Consider the following 19,076-nt stretch of genomic DNA (forward strand, 5'->3'; position numbering starts at 1 on the left):
CGGCCGAGAGTTTAAAGAGGAACTAAGGTTAGACCCTAGTTTGCCGCTTAGGTCGGCTGGTTGTAAATCTTTTGTTGTAATTAACCTTTAAAAATATATTTTGGGATCCCAATGTGTACAGTAAATATTTTAGTGAAACGTTGTATCTTTTACCAAAATTTTTAACCCAAAATCGTTAATCACATTTAGTTACACGATTATGGCCAAATGACTCGGTTAGCGAGTTTAGCACTGTTTAAAATGCACAACGTAACGGACCATGGGTAGTAGGGCGTTACACTGATACTTCTTACTTTGCACTCCACTAACTCTACTCTCTTTGTCCTTGTGTATGTAGATGATATTATAGTCACTGGGTCTCATTCGTCTCATGTTCAATCTCTTATTTCCCAATTGAAAACACAATTTTCCATTACTGATCTTGGTCTTCTCCACTATTTTTTAGGCATAGAGGTCACCCATACTAGATCTGATTTCACTTGAGTCAAACTAAGTATATTTCTGACTTATTAGCCCATGTCTCCCATGTCTGACTCTAAACCTTTTGCCACACCTATGTGTTCTTGTTCTCTTTTATCTGTCCATGATGGGGTGCCTCTTGAGGATGGTACTGAATATAAAAGTGTGGTTGGTGCTTTACAATTATGTACTCTCGCGAGGCCTGATCTGTCATTTGTCGTCAACAAGTTATGCCAATTTATGCATAACCCCACTGATGTACACTGCCATGCTGTCAAGCGGGTTCTTCGGTATTTGAAAGGTACCATACATTTTAGGCTTTTTATTTATGCATCCCTTGATTTGAATCTCACTACCTATATGGATGTTGATTGGGCCTCATGCCCGGATGATCGTCGTAGTACAAGTGCCCATTGTATTTTTCTTGGCAATAGTCTTGTTTCTTGCTCCTCTTCTAAGCAAAAAGTTGTCTCTCGCTCCAATAGAGGATGAATACCCCAGCATTGCTAATGGCACATCTGAATTAACATGGCTTGAATCTCTACTATCTGAACTGCGAGTTCTACCTACTCGAGCTTCCTTGTTGTTATGTGATAATCTCAGTGCTACGTATCTTACAGCGAATCCGATACTTCATGCTCGCACCAAACACATTGAGATTGATTTCCACTTTGTTCGGGAACGTGTAGCTCGGAAGACATTATTGGTTCAGTTTCTCCCTTTCGGATGATCAACTTCCTGATTGCTTGACTAAACCTCTTGCTGCTCAACTTTTTATTTCTCTTTGAACCAAGGTCACTGTTCTCACAAGATCAATGTACTTGAGGGGGGATGTTAAGCCAACTAATCCATGATTAGTTTCTTATCTGTACAATTATTGTTTTACTATTATTGTAATATAATTTATGTTGAAGTAGTTTGTCCTTTATGTAACCGTTTAGGTTAGAATTGCTCTCACCACCCTTGTATATATATATTCTTTTGTACAAACTTTTCTCTGTGGAGAAATACGATAATAAAATTCTTCTTCAACATTCTCTATTCTCTCTATTCCTTTACGGTTTTCTTGATGGGTCCATTCCTAAACCTTCTCCTTCTGATTCTATATTACATAATGCTTGGATTCGTAACAATAACATTGTAATTTCTTGGATTTTAAATTCGATTTCTAGGAGATTTCTGCTAGTATCTTGTATGATTAATCTACTGCAGAAATTTGAATGACTTCAAGCTTCGATTTCAACAAAGAAATGGACCTCACATCTTCAATCTCAGGCGTGACTTGATGAACCTTAAGCAAGATCTTCAATCTGTCAGTGTATAATATAATTGTCTCAAGACTCTCTGGGAATAATTATCAAATTACAGACCCTGTTGCACATGTAACAAATGCACTTGTGGTGGAGTTAAGGCACTCCAAGATCATCATCACATGGAATACATCATGTTGTTTCTCATGGGACTTCAGGATTCATATTCTCAAGTAAGGAGAAACATACTGCTCATGGATCCTCTACCTTCTTTTAAGTTGTGTTTTCTACCTCATGACTCAAGACGAAAACCAACGTGGTACTGGACATCCAATTTCTACACCAGAACCTCCATCATCAATGGCATTTTCCCTCACAGGAGCAAAATCCCCATCCCATAAGACAGAGTCTGCAACATCTCGGCCTTTCCCTCCACGGAAGAACAGACCTTTTTGTACTCATTGTAACACCCTTGGCCATACCATTGAGAAATGTTACAAACTCCACGGATATCCTCCAGGCTACACCAATCCTCAACCTCCCACAACTGCCACCGCCAATCAAGTTCAAACAAGCAAGGATAATGCATCACATCCTAATAAGCATACCACTTTCTTGCCTCAACTCAATGCCACACAATATCGGCAACTTCTTAATCTTCTTGCCAACCAACAGTCCGGTCTGATCTCATCTGAAACTACTCCCTCAGCAGGTATCATTCTTTCAACAACTTATAATTCACTTAATTCATCAAATAAGTCTTGGATTGTGGATTCAGGTGCTACCCGACACATCTATTCAAATATCACTCTTTTTACCTCTTTGCATTCCATCACACCAACTAAGTTGATATTACTTGATAACTCCTTATTATATGTGCATTATTGTGGTCATGTCAATTTACCCAATAATTTCACTCTTCGGGATGTTTTATATGTCCCAAATTTCAAATATAACATCATTTCAGTTAGCTCCTTAACTTCCTCGAAGTCCATTTTCATTACCTTTTGTTCTAATTCATTTTCTATATAGGAAACAATGACCCAGAAGATGATTGGAAAGGGTAGTTCTCATAATGGCTTGTATACATTTAATATCCATCTTCCTTTCTCACACATCAATCCGATCAGTGCAAAGATATGGCACTCTAGATTTGGCCACTTATCTTCTAAATGTATAGATATACTCAGTGATACTTTACACTGTAATACTTCTAAATTACACAAGAATTCTACTTGGTATATTTTTCCTATGGCCAAAAAAAGAAATTGTCATTTTCTAATAATGATCATTTTGTTGATAATCTTTTTGATATTGTGCATTGTGATACATGGGGACCACATCATATATCTTCTCATTCTAATCATATATTTTTTCTCACACTTGTGGATGATAATTCTAGATTTACGTGGATTTACCTTCTTAAAAACAAATCTAATGCACTTACTATTATGCCTATGTTTTTTAATATGATTGAAACTCAATTTTCTACTGTTATTAAATGTTTTCGATCTAACAATGCACTTGAACAATCCCTTACTTCCTTTTTTGCTCAAAATGGCATCTTACATCAATTTTTATGTGTTGAAAAACCACAACAAAATGCTATAGCAGAAAAAAAACAACACCTTCTAAATGTTGCTCGTGCTTTACATTTCCAAGCTAAAACACCTATTTCTTTATGGCCTGAGTGCATTCTTACTGCCACATTCACCATAAATAGGACACCAACACCTAATTTAAAGAAACATAGTCCCTATGAGATTTTATATGCAAAAACACATGATTATTCTCATTTTAGAACTTTTTGTTGTCTAGCTTTTGCATCCACTTTAACTGCTCATAGAACTAAATTTGATTATCGCGCTAAACCTTGTGTTTTCGTTGGTTATCCACTTGGAATAAAAGGATAATAGATTATATGATCTTAATGCTAAACAATTTTTTGTTTCTTGAAATGTTGTTTTCCATGAGCATATATTTCATTTTCATCAATTGACTGCAAAACCATCTGTTTCTGGCCCATTTCACAACATTGTTTTACCATCTACATTGGTTTCTCACACTCATGTACATGATTTTGATAAGTTTTTGGATAATATACATACTAGTCCACCCAATAACACTTGTATGCAGCCACCAACCTTTCCTGATGTTACAACTACCCCAACACTTCCAACTCAACCAACTGCTTCAGTAGCTTACCCTCCTCAATAACCTCTCCGTCGATCCAGTAGGAGTTCTCACCCACCTGCCTATCTCCGTGACTTTCAGTGTCAGTCAGCTTCTCAAGATTCTCCTCCTACTTCTTATCCAATTGCTAACTATATCTCTTATTCTAAATTATCCAATTCTCACAAAAAATTTGGTTGTGCAGTTTCCACACATCCAGAACCAACTACATATTAGTAAGCAACTCTCAATGATTCATGGATCAAATCCATGCACTCTAAACTTCAAGCTTTACAAGATAACAAGACTTGGTTCATCGTCCCATTGCCTCCTAACAAGAAACCTATCGGCTGTCGATGGATCTATAAAATAAAATATCACAGTAATGGAACCATCGAACATTCAAAGCCTGTTTAGTTGCTAAGGGCTATGCTCAACAAGAAGGCTTGGATTTTTTTTTGACACATTTTCTCCCGTTGCCAAGATGGTTACAATTAAACTTTTGCTAACTATTTCAACTATCAAAAATTGGCACACTCTCCAATTGGATGTTAATAATGCCTTTTTAATTGGCGACCCCACTTTCCATGAACAAACAAAGCATATTGAATTGGACTGCCACTTTCTTCAAGACAAAATCAAGGAGGCTTCCACTAGACTCATCCCTGTCAGCAGCTAAAGTCAATTGGCGGATGCTTTCACCAAGGCTCTCCCATCCACTACACTATAATTCCACATTTCGAAGATGATTGTGCATAGCATCCACAATGCCTCTTGAGGGGGGAGTATTAGGATTATTGTATCAGTAGTTAATATATTAAGTTTGTCACATATATTAAGTTAGTCCTTGTACAGATATTGTCCTCTGACTTAGGCAATATATAAGCCAGAAGCCTTGTATTCAAATATAGAAAATTAATAGATTTTTAATTCATTTCCAATGATACTTGTTCCATAATACTATAATTTCTCTTTTTCCAAAATAAAAATCATTTTAGGCTAAGAACAGTAAATCAAGACCATTTTTGTTGATTTTCAAGTCATTCTAAATACTCATAGTAACAATGTGTTAGATCCAAAAAAAAAAATCTAATCACTTTTCATAATTAATAAGGGTGGGTGTGAATTTTTTTTCAAGGTAAGACTCAAATTTTACTCATAAAGAACAAAGGACCAAGTCCAATACAGTTCTCCAATAAGCTAAAAATGACAAATCACTACCCCAAAGAGCAAGCAAGCCGCAACAAAGATCCATAGAATGGCAAACACGCCAAAGCAATGGTTGTTCATGCAAGCCAAACTATACAAGATAGTAGGCAGTAAAAATAAATCTAGAATACCTATAACCAATTCTACAAAAAGGAACAATCCAAAAGGAAACAGTAGAAACAAACCGAAGAACATAATTATGATAAAAAAAAACAAATAAAAGCAACACCAAAACATAATGAAAGAGAAGACATCTGCAAGACACAGAAGAACCAGATCTAAATACGACCACCAACTACCCATTCGCCAGCCACCACCCACAAAAACCAAACCACTAGAGCACCGTCGCGCATCGCCATGAGTAGCTCCAGAGAGAGCCACATTGCGAGAGAGTAAGTCGAAAACCCACTCACCAGATCTGCTATGTCAACACTAAAATTGCTGAAACCTCCATCAGATCTATGCTCATTGTCGAAAGGGGATGTTTTCCCCAAGTCGCATGACGGAGGCTAGCCAACACGCCAAAACACGAGGCCGGATTTGGCTGGACCCAAGAAACCTTCCTTCTTCTCTGAGCCTCTCTCTCTCTTCTCTTTCTAAAAGCACGCATGTTTCATTATTCGTATGAGAAATAATTAATATGCATGCTTCTTAATTGATGACCATGTTGAATGCTGATTAAAATCTCTAGTGGTTACCGCAAAAGGTTCTCCTACTAAAAATTCTCTCAAGCAACTAAGTAAATAAATAAGAACAATCAAAGGATCCCCTCTCAAGTGATCCATCTCCCATTTATAAAAAATAAAAAAAATAATAATAAAGAATAAAACAATTAGAGTACAACTTATCTTATTGATCCACATCATCATTCTGACTTCATAGCAGGTTGTTTGATTGATTCGGATCAGATTCCTAATTTAAGTACTCTAATTATGCTTGTAAAAAGTAGAAAAAAAAAATCCACTGATCCTTCTGCTTCCGCCGTACCAAGATCCGAAGATCAAAACTAAAAAAAATATGGATCAGAATCAGATAAAACATTCTGAACGAGTATTTTTTTTATTCTGCCATGTTTTAAATTTCTTAATTGAAACGATGCATTTTGAGAGTTTAATTTATGAGAAAATTTGTTTATAACAATGTAAATAAACTGCATAATTTAATTTAACAGACTTTGCATGCAACTACAATATTAAAACAACTGTTAGAAATTGCTCAGAGTGTAACTTTTAATCCTAGGAATGTCAGAAAGCAACGATGCCAACTAAGAAGCGCTGCACTATTCTTTTACATTTTTTTTGTATGTTTTTCTTTTGTTTCTTCTTCTACAACATAGAAAGCTAGATATTCGGATTAGGAACAAAAATAACTTAATGAATTCTATTTCATGCTTCAAATAAACACCGTGACATTCTTGAACTAATTATTCATCATCCTTGTTACACATCTTTCCTGTGAAATCAATAGAACAAACTATATAAATTATTCTCTAATGAACACTTTCTAAAACAAATCATTAAATTTGAAACAAACTCATCTCTTACTATCAGAACATGTTGGTTCCCTCCATTTATCAGAGAGATTTCATTACCATTCATATCTGCCTGTATCTTATCCTGGGCTCTCCTCAATGGCCATTTACCTAATTTACTCCTCATCATTAGATGTGCTGTTTCCACTGCCGGCAACCCAATACTGCTTCACAGCAACCATTATCTTCTCAGGCACCAGGGGACCATCCTCATGATCAACTAATTTAACATCCCATCTCATGCCGGCAGCGATTTTCTTAACCTTGTTAAGAACATCAACTTCGTCTCGTAAAAGAACTGCCCCTTCAGGTCTCAAGATGCGATCCATCTCGAGGAGGATGTCTTCCAATTCACACCTGCATAACCCAACACATATTTTCTTAACAGACATTGATGGAGGGTGTGGGAAGCTAGTCTGTTTTTAGTTGAGACACAACATGCAGCCCCATTTAGTTGACTTGTGTAATAATCAGTCAACTTTTTAAGCATTTTGAAAACTTTTTCAAAGAAATCCACAAATCATTTTGCAGAAATAATAATGCATCCCACCTTGTAATGCTTGAGAGAGCATATTAAGACCATGCAGAGACCCCAGAAATATAGTATTTTGTGTATAAATTTATTCATTTCGCAGCATGCATTTGTAAATCAAACTTATGAAATGAAGTTCGAGAGGAAAAAAAAACACTTTTAGAAAATAAAATCACTAGTATTTTGTGTTTCATTTTAAGAGTAATCTAATGATGTAGATACCGAGTATGAATAATGGCACTGAGGAGAAATTTCTTACTTGTTTTGGTACAAGCTGAATACACCATTTCCATGGATAAAATCGTATGTCCTTGGGTAAGTAGAGAAGCCTTCACACCTGAAAGATGACAGAAGAAAACACATCTTAAGCTTCCTAATCATATATTTTCTCAGTTTTGGGGCGTAAAATTTCAACTTCACCATTAAAAGTTGTTATTGACAATAATGAAAGGCAGAAGAACATCAGAGACATACCAGTCATGATATATGCCGATTAGACCTCTCTCGTAAACAACACCCAGAGTATTGTCAGCAATTGTTGGCACAACATTCATCACCCAAGATTTTCTTGATTCAAGTGCTGCAGCAAATCCTCCAAGGCCAGCATTCATATCCATCACATTACGATATCTTGTGGTGCCAATCAACTTATTAATTCTTTTGTACGCATTTACGTGCTTTTTCCAAAGTTTATTGTCATCTTCATAAGATTCAGTTGTGATCCCAGGAACAAGTCCGTTGGCTATCCGCAGAGGGACTGCATAAAGTCTAGCAGGGAACTTCTTCAATTCTCCTGCTACTTCATTTGCCCTGCTCACCTCAGGAACAGGAGTTACGCATGCTTCCATTTCCTTGTACCTAACATACAAATAACACTAGGAATCAGGGTTACGGAGAAAGACAAAGAACTTAAAGAAAGGAAAAAAAAACGAGGGGGAGGGAAGAGAAAACCAAATTAGCTAAACCCATTATATTGCCAAATATCAACTGAAAGTAAAGAAACAAAATCATGTATATTTATTAACACACCAATTTGTTGATGGCATTTGTACTTAATTCAAGCAAAACTAACAAATATTACTAGATTACATCTAAAGTTGATGGCAAAAGTCATAAATACACGACTTTCAATTCATTGCTTCTCAATACTTCATATTACCAGGCATGATATAAGAACATTCCTAACACGAGTTTCAACCTATTGCTACTCTATGATTTTAAAATTTCAAACCTGTGGCAGAGAAGGTTAACAATTGTTTTCCATGTGATTTCCATATCCACAACGAAATGAAACTAGAGACGAATAAGGTTTTACTAGATCACTATGCAGGACGCATAGAATTTCTCTTTTTTTCCAAGCCAAAACACAAAAAGTATCCTTGCTGAAATGTTAATTGGAGAAGAATTAGAAATATTAATTAACCTGGTTAATGCACTAAAATGATTGACATTATTAATTCTTATTTTATTTCCTTTGGTTTTGATGGGTGCTACAAGAATATGAAAAAGCAAGTTCACTATATTTTTTTAATTATATTTCTGGTGTCCAATTCAGTCACACCAGGTTTACCACAATTAATTACCTTAATTCATATAATTGACATCAAAATCCTAAATCATCGCGCTATCATGTTAGTAGCCAAAAAGGCATGCTCTTGTTTCAAACATGAATAGACATGTATACAGCATACTTGAAACACAAATCTATCAAGCCTCTATTCCTCTAACAGTAACAATATGTAAACAAGAGTATACACATAAATCATCTAACTATGTAAAAGCAAGGTGCAAAGACTTACCAGACATCATCAGCATCGTTTACTTTACAAATATTGTCAGACTTTCTGTGGCAGGATTTCACATTTTCTTTTTTCTTCCATATAGCCATATCTCCCTTCTCATACTTTTTCTCCCAACAAAGAGATTCAGCAATTTCTTCAATCCTTTTTTGCTCTGCTTGAGTTTCCTCCTTTGACCTCTTCCAAGTTTTGTAGTAGGTCTTCCAGTTAATTGGAGGACCAGACAAAATCCAGTATCCACCAGGTCTAAGAACTCGATCAACTTCCATTAGGTACATACCATCTGAAAAAGATGGAGAATAGTGCTAAACAATGAAATTTTATAGAGTATATAGAGGTCACGAGTGCAAAAGGACATGGTGTAATAACAAATTGAGGAGAATGCAAGGACAATTTTGACATTTTCAGCTTTGATTTCTTCAATGCACTAACCACCCTATACTTGTGTTTGCTAATTTGACCTTCAATTTTTCAAGTGTTAAAACAACCTAAATGCAAGAATAGGAGGAGGAATGAAAGTTTAGATAGTTGGATGAAGGTTTAGAGAGTAGGAGAATAGAAGGTTACAAAGTATAGAATGGAGGATATGATAAGACTTGTGGGTTCCATCTCCAAACCAATTGGCAATGAGTGGAGTAACCCAAAACCATGGTCTTTGTAAGTGCTTAATATCCTTATCTCTATCTGACGCTGGACACTTTTATACTAAATGTATAAATGTCCAAAATCTAATTGCACTCAACTATTCTAGTGCTCGGTTTTTACGAAAACAAGAAATATCTAATTACTGGGGAATTCAAGTAGACAATTATGAAAATTTATGTGACTTTATGATTTAAGCGAGCAATACATATAACTTCAGTATATTGATGGACGTTGCATTCAGTAGACATGAATGAGTAAATTATATATGTCAAAGAATTAAACATGAGTCAATTTAGATTTTTAAGTTGTATGAACAACTTACTGTTCGCAGTCCATGGAATTAGGCATCGGGAGCACTGAGCCATATCAAAGGATCTTGATGGGTATGGTAGGTGGATTGTTCCAAAAACACCAATAACAGCAGGTACACCTCGCTCCAAAGCAAACTGTACTTGTGCTTCATGATTGTCCCGTGGTGCAAAAGACATGGCCAAAACATTTCTCTTAAGCAAGTATGCACCCCAGCTTGCAACCTACATTATGCTTTGTATTATTAGTCCAGAGAACCATGAACTAATGAAAGAAATCTCAACTATGGAATTACAGATTAAAAAAATATGAGATCAAGCCCCATCAATTAATCCATGTTATCTTTTAACCTTTTAGGCCTAAATTAATTTCTTGAATTGAATAATTTTTTTATGATATGTACACAAATTCATATGTGTGAATGCTTAAGTACAGAGGAAAATATAATAAAGAACCAAAATCAGGAGCAGTCAACATACCCCACAGCCAGTATCCAATGCTGTCCTAACTGATCCATCTTCTATCGGAATAACTGATGCAAGTTCATCGATATATGCATCTGCACCTTGGGGAAACATTGTTCCTCCACCTGGAAATTTGAACACATCTCCCTGGTACTGAACCCAGTTTTGGACAGCCTTCTCAACTGTTAGGCTTTTAAATGGTACGTTAGCGTAGTAAACATAGTCACGACTTTTAGGCCAGGGAAAAGGAGTCCTATATCCTTCAGGTGCAGGAACTAGGCAATGCAGTTTTTCCTCTTGTGGAGGACAATGCCTTTCCCTGTATATCATATTTTCCCTAGGGAATTTCATTGCTCGGTCTTGTTCTTGACAAGGAGTGTAGTCTTTGAATTTAACATCACAGGGCTTGAAGACTTTGGCTTTAGGTATTGAAGGTTCAATAATCCCAAGATCCTTGTGTTGCGGTTCGAAGTTCAAATCTTTGAAGATTTTGCAGTCTGTCTGCTTGGTTATCTCAAATGCTATGCTATCTCCTTTTCCAAATCCACTCTTTTGCCATGCTCCAAGAAGGTAAAAGAAACAGCACAGACCCAGAACCATAAATATAGACAATGGCCCTCGTCTGCTTCCTGGTGGAGCATTCTTAGAACCCATGATCTTGTTTGATAGCTCCCTCAAACCTATAAAAGACAATTAACCTTAAAACAATCAGCCAGATGGTTCCGAATCAAATGTTGATTAGCAAGAAATCAAATTGATTTTGAAAACTAAATGCCAATAGCTAAACAAGTAATCTCTGAGATAAACCCTTGACATTTATTCAAATTTTAGAAATATTAAAAATAAAATGGAATTCATTCTTTTTGATAATAAAACAAATAGTTAATAATAATATCCTAGGTAATTAATAAAACTACTGTCACATAAATTACGGTAAAATTTAACCGAGAAACATTGCACAAAGATACGTAAGAGCACAGCAAAATAAGCATTAAAAACGATAGAAGTAGTAACCAAGAAATGTTTATTCTTTATTTATACCCAGAAATCCCTAAACTCGCTCCGTAGGCCAAAGTTCAAAATGGAGCTCCCGCCTAAACTATAACAATTGCTACATAAATACCTATGAAGACTCAAACCTCAAGCTTTGTGAAAGAAGCAAACAAAGGCATGATCGTTTGAGCTACCATATTGGTAGCTTAAAATGTCTATTCATAACTTTCACAAGCCAAATAAAGCAAATCAAGATGAAATACATGGATCTCGAGTGCCATATGAGAGAGATCACAAGAGGACCAATTCTAAAGAAAGAACAGATCTCTCGACGGTTTGAACTAGATATGTAGTAGAAGTAGTAAGAATCCTCCCTGCATCATCTTGATTGTATATTAAGCTAAACAACGGGTTTAGTCCTATCTTTTTCAGCAAAATCATACATGTAATTTTTAAAAACATCTCCCCCTATATGTAAAGATTTTGTTAGAGAACTACTGATCTAATGAAAATTGCACAAATCAATTCAAATCAGCTAATGGAAAGCCCATTTAGTTTTCCTTTCTCAACTTGAGAGCAAGAATTAGTATTACAAATCCACAAACAAAAAAGTCACATAAACTCTCACACAACAAATCAAAATCACATGTTGGTTCTTGAGTTCCAAAAAAAGTAACAATTCATGATTGAACCTAGCAAAATCAAGAACAATTCAAACAAATCCCAGTTTTTCACTTTCAAAAATTTAAACAAACAAAAGACCAATTTACCCATGTACATCCAAAATGAATGGAAGCAAAGAACAACAATGCGAATTACATAAACATAAATAGAAGGCGAGGAGGATCAAAAGAAAACCTGGAAAAGAAGGAAAAACTGGGAGGAAGAGAGAGAGAGAGAGATCTGGTAGACGTAAAGAGAGATGTTAGTCGATATGTGTAGTGGGTATTTCAAGCTCTGGAATCCAGATCCCCACACCACTCACACTGAGCCAGCCAGACAGTGAGTGTGTGAGTGAAGAGTAGAGAGAGAAAGTGTGGAAGAAAAAGGAAGAGAGAGAAAGTAGAGCATAAGTATGTTTGGGTTGGGAGTATTATTTATTTATGTTATAATGATTACCTTAAAAACGGTAAAACCGAGTGAAAGAAAACGAGAGAGAGACCAAAGGCAACAGCTATGGTTATGGTATGGTTGTGTTGATGTTGATTCATCCGCCGACACCCATTGCTGCTTTGAATCTCATCTCATCTCATCTCATCTTTAATTAATTAATTTACTATATATATTATGGAAACTTAACTTTAATACTACTTATTTTTCTAAATCACTTTTTTATTTTGCCTAATTCTACCTAAAATATCAATTTGTGTCATTTTACCCAACAAAAAATAAAATAATATAGTTATATTTGTAAATTAATAATTAGTAATTGGGTGCTTTATATACACCTTTTACTTTTTTTTTCTCTTTGTCCTTTCTAAATAAATCTCTCATAATTTTTGTTTTGAAAAATCACACTTTCTAAAAAAAATAGTACAAAATTAATAATTAATAAATAATTTTGTTTTTAATTTTTTTCCCACCTATATAACTTATTATTTGTTTAAAAAAAATTAAAATATTTTTGTCACTCTGAATTAAAGTAATATTTTTTTATAAGAATAAAGAAACTTAATAACAATTTTTAGTTTTAACTTTTTATCACAAAATAAGAATGAATACAACAAACATAAATAATTAAAAATTAAAAATATTAATCTCATTAGAATCAAAATTATTAGAAGTATTACAATAATAAAAATTCTAAAAAAATTAATTAACTAATTAGTATATAAGTAATTTATTAGATGTTTTAGAGGTGTATTAATTTTTTATTTTTTAATATTTAATCAAGAAAATTAATTTACCAAAATATTATATATGGTAATAATTAATTTATTAGAAATGATGAAGAGATGAAAAAGAAGGATGTCAAGAGTAAAGCTGTAAATGTGGGCCGACCTGGCCCGGCTCACATTTTCGTGCCTCCGATAAATTCGGGCCGGGCCGGGCCGGCCCATTTTTGAAAGAATAGGCCCAGCACAGCCCATGGGCCCGGCCCATGTCGTGCCGTGTTGGGCCGGCCCACTTTTAGGCCCATTTTTTTTTTGCTAAAAAATGTGAGGATGGAGAATTGAGCCCTCCACCTCCTCTTTAACCATCAATGGACTTACCACCAAACCAAATACATTTCTTTGTTTAAATTATAATTTTAGATATTTTTATATACTTTTTAACAATATTTTACACAAAATTATATCAAATATAATTATTAGAATTTTAATACCTACTAATAAATGCTAAAAATTTAACTAACAAATCTTAAAATAAATTAATGTAATTATAAAAATATAAACATTGAGAAAAATAAGACATATATTATCATTTTAATTTATTAATTATTGACAAATAAAAATTTATTATGATTATTAATGTCAAAATATTGGGTTTTTTATCGTGTCGTGCTTTCGGGCTAGTTTTTTCGTGCTTTCATGTCGTGCCTTCGGGCTTGTCGTGCCATGCTTGGCCCAAGCCCATATTTTTTCGTGTCGTGTCGTGTCGTGCTTGTGCTGGTTTCGTGTCGTGCTTAAAAGCCCGGCCCGTATTTACAGCTCTAGTCAAGAGTCACACACCTAGTAATTTCTTTACCGTGGTTATTTTACGTTTTAGCACAATTTGAAATATAATTCAACTGCACTTGTATTTTCAAGATTTAATTAGCAAATTGTGTAATATAATTCTATGTGTTACACCCAAATTTCGAGAATAAATAAACAATCTTGAAATATAGGTTCGTAAAGTGTATGCTCGGGATTAACAAGTATTAGCATTATACTTGTACAAATTGTACAATATTCCATAACTACGTCATCAGCACTCGAGCATGAGTTGCAAGCTCGAAAGCATTAGTCTCCTCCAAGAGATGAGTACGACAGGTTGATTAAGCAAGGAGGTGGCAACAACTGGAATGGTGAGCTCGAAGTTAAGAGTGATCTTGAAAATGCGTTGAAGCAGTGTTCAAGCCTGAAAGTGCGTTAAAATATACACGGAGAAGCTGTTAGGAAATCCCTATTTTTATGTGATATTTATTTAAATAATGCATTTTAATTGTATTATTATTATTATTCGAGTATTCATTTGAATTTAAATTTAGATACATGTTGTAACTTTTCTAAACTTGTGGCAAGATATTCTTGTGACTAGGTCTATAAATAGCATGAATATGGTCATTTGTACTCACACATAATTTTGTACTGAGAAACGCTCTGTGAAAATTGTTCTTTCTTGAAGCTTTAACACAGACCTTAATAAAAGTGAATTGTGGACGTATGCAGATTTTAATTGCTGAATCACGTAAAAATCTCTTTCTTTTCTTTTATTCTTGTTTAATTGCTCTACATAATTAAGTTACAAAAAATGTCATAAACACAATGATTTTGTTATTTATTTATGTTTTTAGAATTTATATTACTCAAATTTTTATAGAGTTTAATATTATTCAATTATTAAGAAGTAAATATTTACATAAGTACGTTTATTTATATTAATATATATATATATCCAATTTGGTTTTAGTAGAATAAAAAATATGATCAAAATAATATATATTTACTTTGAGCGTATAAAAGACTAAAATCATTTAATAAAAAGTTTATTCTCAAATACTATTTTCAAATGAGAAGTGTACATAAATATGAGAAAAAGTAGATGAGTTTTTATATTTATGAATAAAAAAGAAATGGAACAAAATATGGTGAATTTTGCAAAAAAAAAAAGTTTAAAATATGGAAATTCCATAAATATAAAAAAAGGGTTATTATATTTTTACACAAAACTCTTTCATACTATTCCATCTTCTCTTCTCTCCCTCACGATATTTCTCTTCATTTTCTCATTTTTCTCTCTCTCCTTCCCCACTTGGCTCTTTCTTCTCAGCCCTATGCCGTAGACACGCCCTCCGCCGGCGACACAGCCCTCTACACCCCCGACGATGATGCATCTCCACCCCCCTTTGGTTCTTCTTTTTTTTTTCTTGTGGTTTTAATGTCATTATTTATGTTGTTGTTGTTCTTCTTCACATTTGATTTTGCATTTTAGATCTGATTTTACACTTTTAATTTGATTTTTTTTTCTTCCAGCCCTAACCGTAACCGGCTACTATCACGATTTGTTTAGGCTTTTTTGTTCAAACCTGATTTTTTTTTCAAACCTGTTTAAGTAACTAGACATCATGTCTATTAATTCTTTTTATTCATATTTGATTTTTTTTTCTTCAAACATAGTTGTAACTAGTTACGATAACGATCAATTTTTATTTTTTTTATTTAGATTTGATTTTCTTTTCACACTTAACTAAGTAACCAGGTACCATGGCGACTGGTTCTTTTTTTTTCAGATCTAATTTTTTTTTTTTCAAACATAGTTGTAACTAGTTATGATTATAATCAGTTTAGATTTTTTGTTAGGATTTGATTTTTTTCCCAAGTCTGGACAAGTAACCGGTTATCATCACAACTGGTTCATTTTTTTTTCAGACTTTTTTGTTTCAAACCTAGCTGTAACCAGTTACCTTCACGATCAATTTAATTTATTTTTTTTCATATCTTTTTTTTTCAAATCTGACTAAAAGTAACCATTTACAATTGTTGATATTATAATAGTGGTACATTACTAAAAAATCAAAATATTTTTATAGTTGTAACCAGATACCACCACATCACTTTAAAAATTAAAATGTGTACCTCCTGATTTTCCAACGGGCTATTAGCGAGCTGAGATACGGCCTAAATTATATCAGCCACGTAGATCCCCCATGACCGGAGCTGTTGTCGTCAGGTCCTACCTCGTTAGCTCGGGGTATCCAAAGGTTCGCCAAGATTACTTAAGGACTGAGGCTGGACTCTGAAGGCCACAGGTCGAGGGAAGCATCCAGCTCGTGGTACGAGCTAGAGTTGGAGGCTGTGACCTTTTATAAAGTCAACCACGCAAGGTAAACGTGCATATATCAGACATCACGTGTCTGATATATCCCTGACTTCTCGGACACGCAGCATGAACGTGCGTATTCAGGCGCCCACGACTAGGTTGGCCGTGCGGCCCATTATCCCCCTTACCTATTGATTAGACCACACTTCATGTGTCAGATTTTAGGAATTAATCATGAATGTCACAGAAGTAACATGATAGGTAAGAAGGTCACGGGATTACCTTCTTACCAACTCTCAGGTGCCCTTTCCTATAAATATGGAGACCCTGGGAGTTGCAAAAGGTTGGATTCTACTGTGTAAGGAAATACCCTGTAAAAGAATACCAAGCATACACCAATAATATTGGCTGGTTGAGTAGAAAGATTTTAACCTTTGAACCACCCAAAAAACGTAATTGTGTCACCAGTCCATTTACAAAGATCATTCATCTATTTCGGTTCATCGTTAAGCACTAATCCCTTCCTCTTATTTTCTTAATTACCTGTTGGCGAAGAACCGCGTCAACAAAATGATTTTGATAGTGGTAACCGATCACCACACATCACTAAAAAAATTGACATTGGCATATGATTACTACCACATCAAATAAAAAAAAATAAAAATTGTTTGGATAGTAGTAATTGGTTACTGCGGAGAAAATGTTGAAGAAGATAAAAAAAGGGAAGAAAATAAGAAGAAGAAATTGGAATAAAAAGCATGGTGAAGGTCATAGTTTTTATTTTTCAAAAAAATAATGTAAAAAAACATTTTATAAAATATGAATGATAAAAAATATTACAAGTAGATTAAAATGTTGACTCAAAGTCGTCATCACTCTTGTTTTGACGATATACAATGTAACGTCCACCTAATCAAGGACCGTTACACTATGTATTTTAAATAGTGGTAGACTCACTAAACGAGTCATTTGGCCATAATCGTGTAATTAAACGCGATTAATGGTTAGGGTTAAAATTTGGTCGAAAGGTATAACCATTTCACTAAAACATTTACTTCCATACATGGGATCCCAAACTTGCATTTAAAAGGTTAATTACAATTGAAAAGTTACAACTAGCTGACCTAAGCGGCAAAATAGGGTTTGACCCTTGTTCCTCTGAGAAACCCCAGTCGTGATGGTCGACCAGCCACATATGTACACATCGTCACCAAAGCTCTCCAACTCATGGATGGTCCAACTTCCTTTTCCCCTTACCTGCACCACATAGCACCTGTGAGCCAATACTCAATAAGAAAACTCAAACATGCTCATAAGCAGTTAATAACACGTTACCAAATCATAATAAGCATGCCTAGCAGTAATAACCCTACTCATGCATGCATACCATTCATATAAATGATGACAGGGTTATATGAGGGCCAGTTGCCCTAGATAAATGATTAATGAATCATACTAGGACTCAGCGCCCTAGGATATGGGACTAATGAGTCACCTGGAGGCCCGTTGCCCTATCCTTTGTATAATTAGCCTTGGAGTTGGCCCAGTGTACCTGACAATTTATTTTTCCACGACCAATAGGTCGGTCAAGCGTATGTCACGCTCCTGATTAGGCGTAACCATATCGACCAGCGCTCAGTGCGCTATTGCCGCCCTTGACTTATAAGTCAATGCTTTCGACTAACACTCATCGTGCTAATGCCGTTCTTGACTTATAAGTCAAGCTCGGGACCCAGCCCTAGGATATGGAACTAGTAAGTCACCCTGGGGCCCATTTCCCTATCCTCTATATAACTAGCCTTGGAGCTGGCCCAGCATACCTGGCGCTGAATTTTTCCATGACCATTGGGTCGGACAAACGTATAATGTGCTCCTGATTAGCCTAACCATTTCGACTAGCGCTTAGCGCGCTATCTCCGCCCTTGATTTATAAGTCAATGCTTTCGACCAGCGCTCAGCACACTATTGCCGTTCTTGACTTATAAGTCAAGTCTTTTCAATCAGATAATGCAGACAAGCATATATCATATAGCAAATATCCAGATACAGAGCATTCAACTTGCTTAATCAATAATAACAAGCATAATCATAATCATGCACATTCTCATGGGTCCATGCCCTATTCATATCCCTGTTTAACAACCGAGCGAAGCCCTAATTACGTACATAACATATTGGGTGCAGTTTTCTTACCTTTGGTCCAAGCACAGGTTAAGAATGAACGACCCTCGAGCACGATCCTGATTCAGAGCCCCTAGCTATAACCTAGTCACAACCAAGTATAGAATTCCGTCAATAATGAGCGAATAAAGGATAAAGGCTTTCAGATCGAGTCCTAGCCGCCGGGACATTGAATTCTACTCAACCGGGTAGTAGGATCAATCCCGAGCCCTTAGGTTTGAGTTCCCGCACTCAAAACCTCCTCGGGGCTCAAAAACCCCTTAAGCACCACGGCCTAAACATTTGAACTGCGACCCGCCCCAAGTCAGAGAGTCGAAGGGCTCTTTTCTAAACACACACGTTGCGGCGTGCCCCTACAAGCGTTGCGACTCAAATGGAGGTTCAACACCTCCTTCTTCTTCTCGTTCATGAGAGTCACGGCGCCCCAAGAACAAGGTGGCGGCTCAACATGAAAAACTCAGTTTTTCCTCCATTTTTCTTAAGCCAAATCCCTCCATAAACCTATCGAAACATAGCCAAATCCCAAAAGTAAAGTTCATAATCAACTCAGCAGCCCAAAACCATCAA

At 35.4% G+C, this 19,076-nt stretch overlaps 1 protein-coding gene across 2 annotated transcripts; it reads right to left on the reverse strand.

The window, feature by feature from the left end:
- Window positions 1–6,443: 6,443 nt before the first annotated feature.
- LOC133777979 (probable methyltransferase PMT14) lies at window positions 6,444–12,502 on the reverse strand. Of its 2 annotated transcripts, none has more exons than XM_062217776.1 (7): window positions 12,483–12,502; window positions 10,386–11,050; window positions 9,920–10,130; window positions 8,953–9,235; window positions 7,628–8,011; window positions 7,413–7,490; window positions 6,444–6,978 (listed from the first exon to the last, which is right to left on the reverse strand). In XM_062217776.1, the coding sequence occupies exons 2-7, from the start codon at window positions 11,022–11,024 to the stop codon at window positions 6,738–6,740; spliced, it is 1,836 nt and encodes a 611-aa protein (XP_062073760.1). In that variant the 5' UTR covers window positions 11,025–11,050; window positions 12,483–12,502; the 3' UTR covers window positions 6,444–6,737. The 2 variants fall into 2 exon arrangements, with proteins under 2 accessions (XP_062073760.1, XP_062073759.1); XM_062217775.1 differs by lacking the exon at window positions 12,483–12,502 and adding an exon at window positions 12,222–12,445.
- Between the last annotated feature and the right edge of the window lie 6,574 nt (window positions 12,503–19,076).

This window comes from Humulus lupulus, chromosome 5, assembly GCF_963169125.1.
Source record: "Humulus lupulus chromosome 5, drHumLupu1.1, whole genome shotgun sequence".
Classification (NCBI taxonomy): Eukaryota; Viridiplantae; Streptophyta; class Magnoliopsida; order Rosales; family Cannabaceae; genus Humulus; species Humulus lupulus.

What these genes read in the sequence shown, in the direction of transcription:
- LOC133777979 (XM_062217776.1), bottom strand. Translation starts at nt 11,024, where the DNA reads ATGGGTTCTAAGAATGCTCCACCAGGAAGCAGACGAGGGCCATTGTCT. An exon ending in AATTCCATGGACTGCGAACA is followed by an intron (nt 9,236 to 9,919) that starts GTAAGTTGTTCA and finishes CATCTTTTTCAG; the next exon opens with ATGGTATGTACCTAATGGAA. An exon ending in TTCAGCTTGTACCAAAACAA is followed by an intron (nt 6,979 to 7,412) that starts GTAAGAAATTTC and finishes TGGGTTATGCAG; the next exon opens with GTGTGAATTGGAAGACATCC.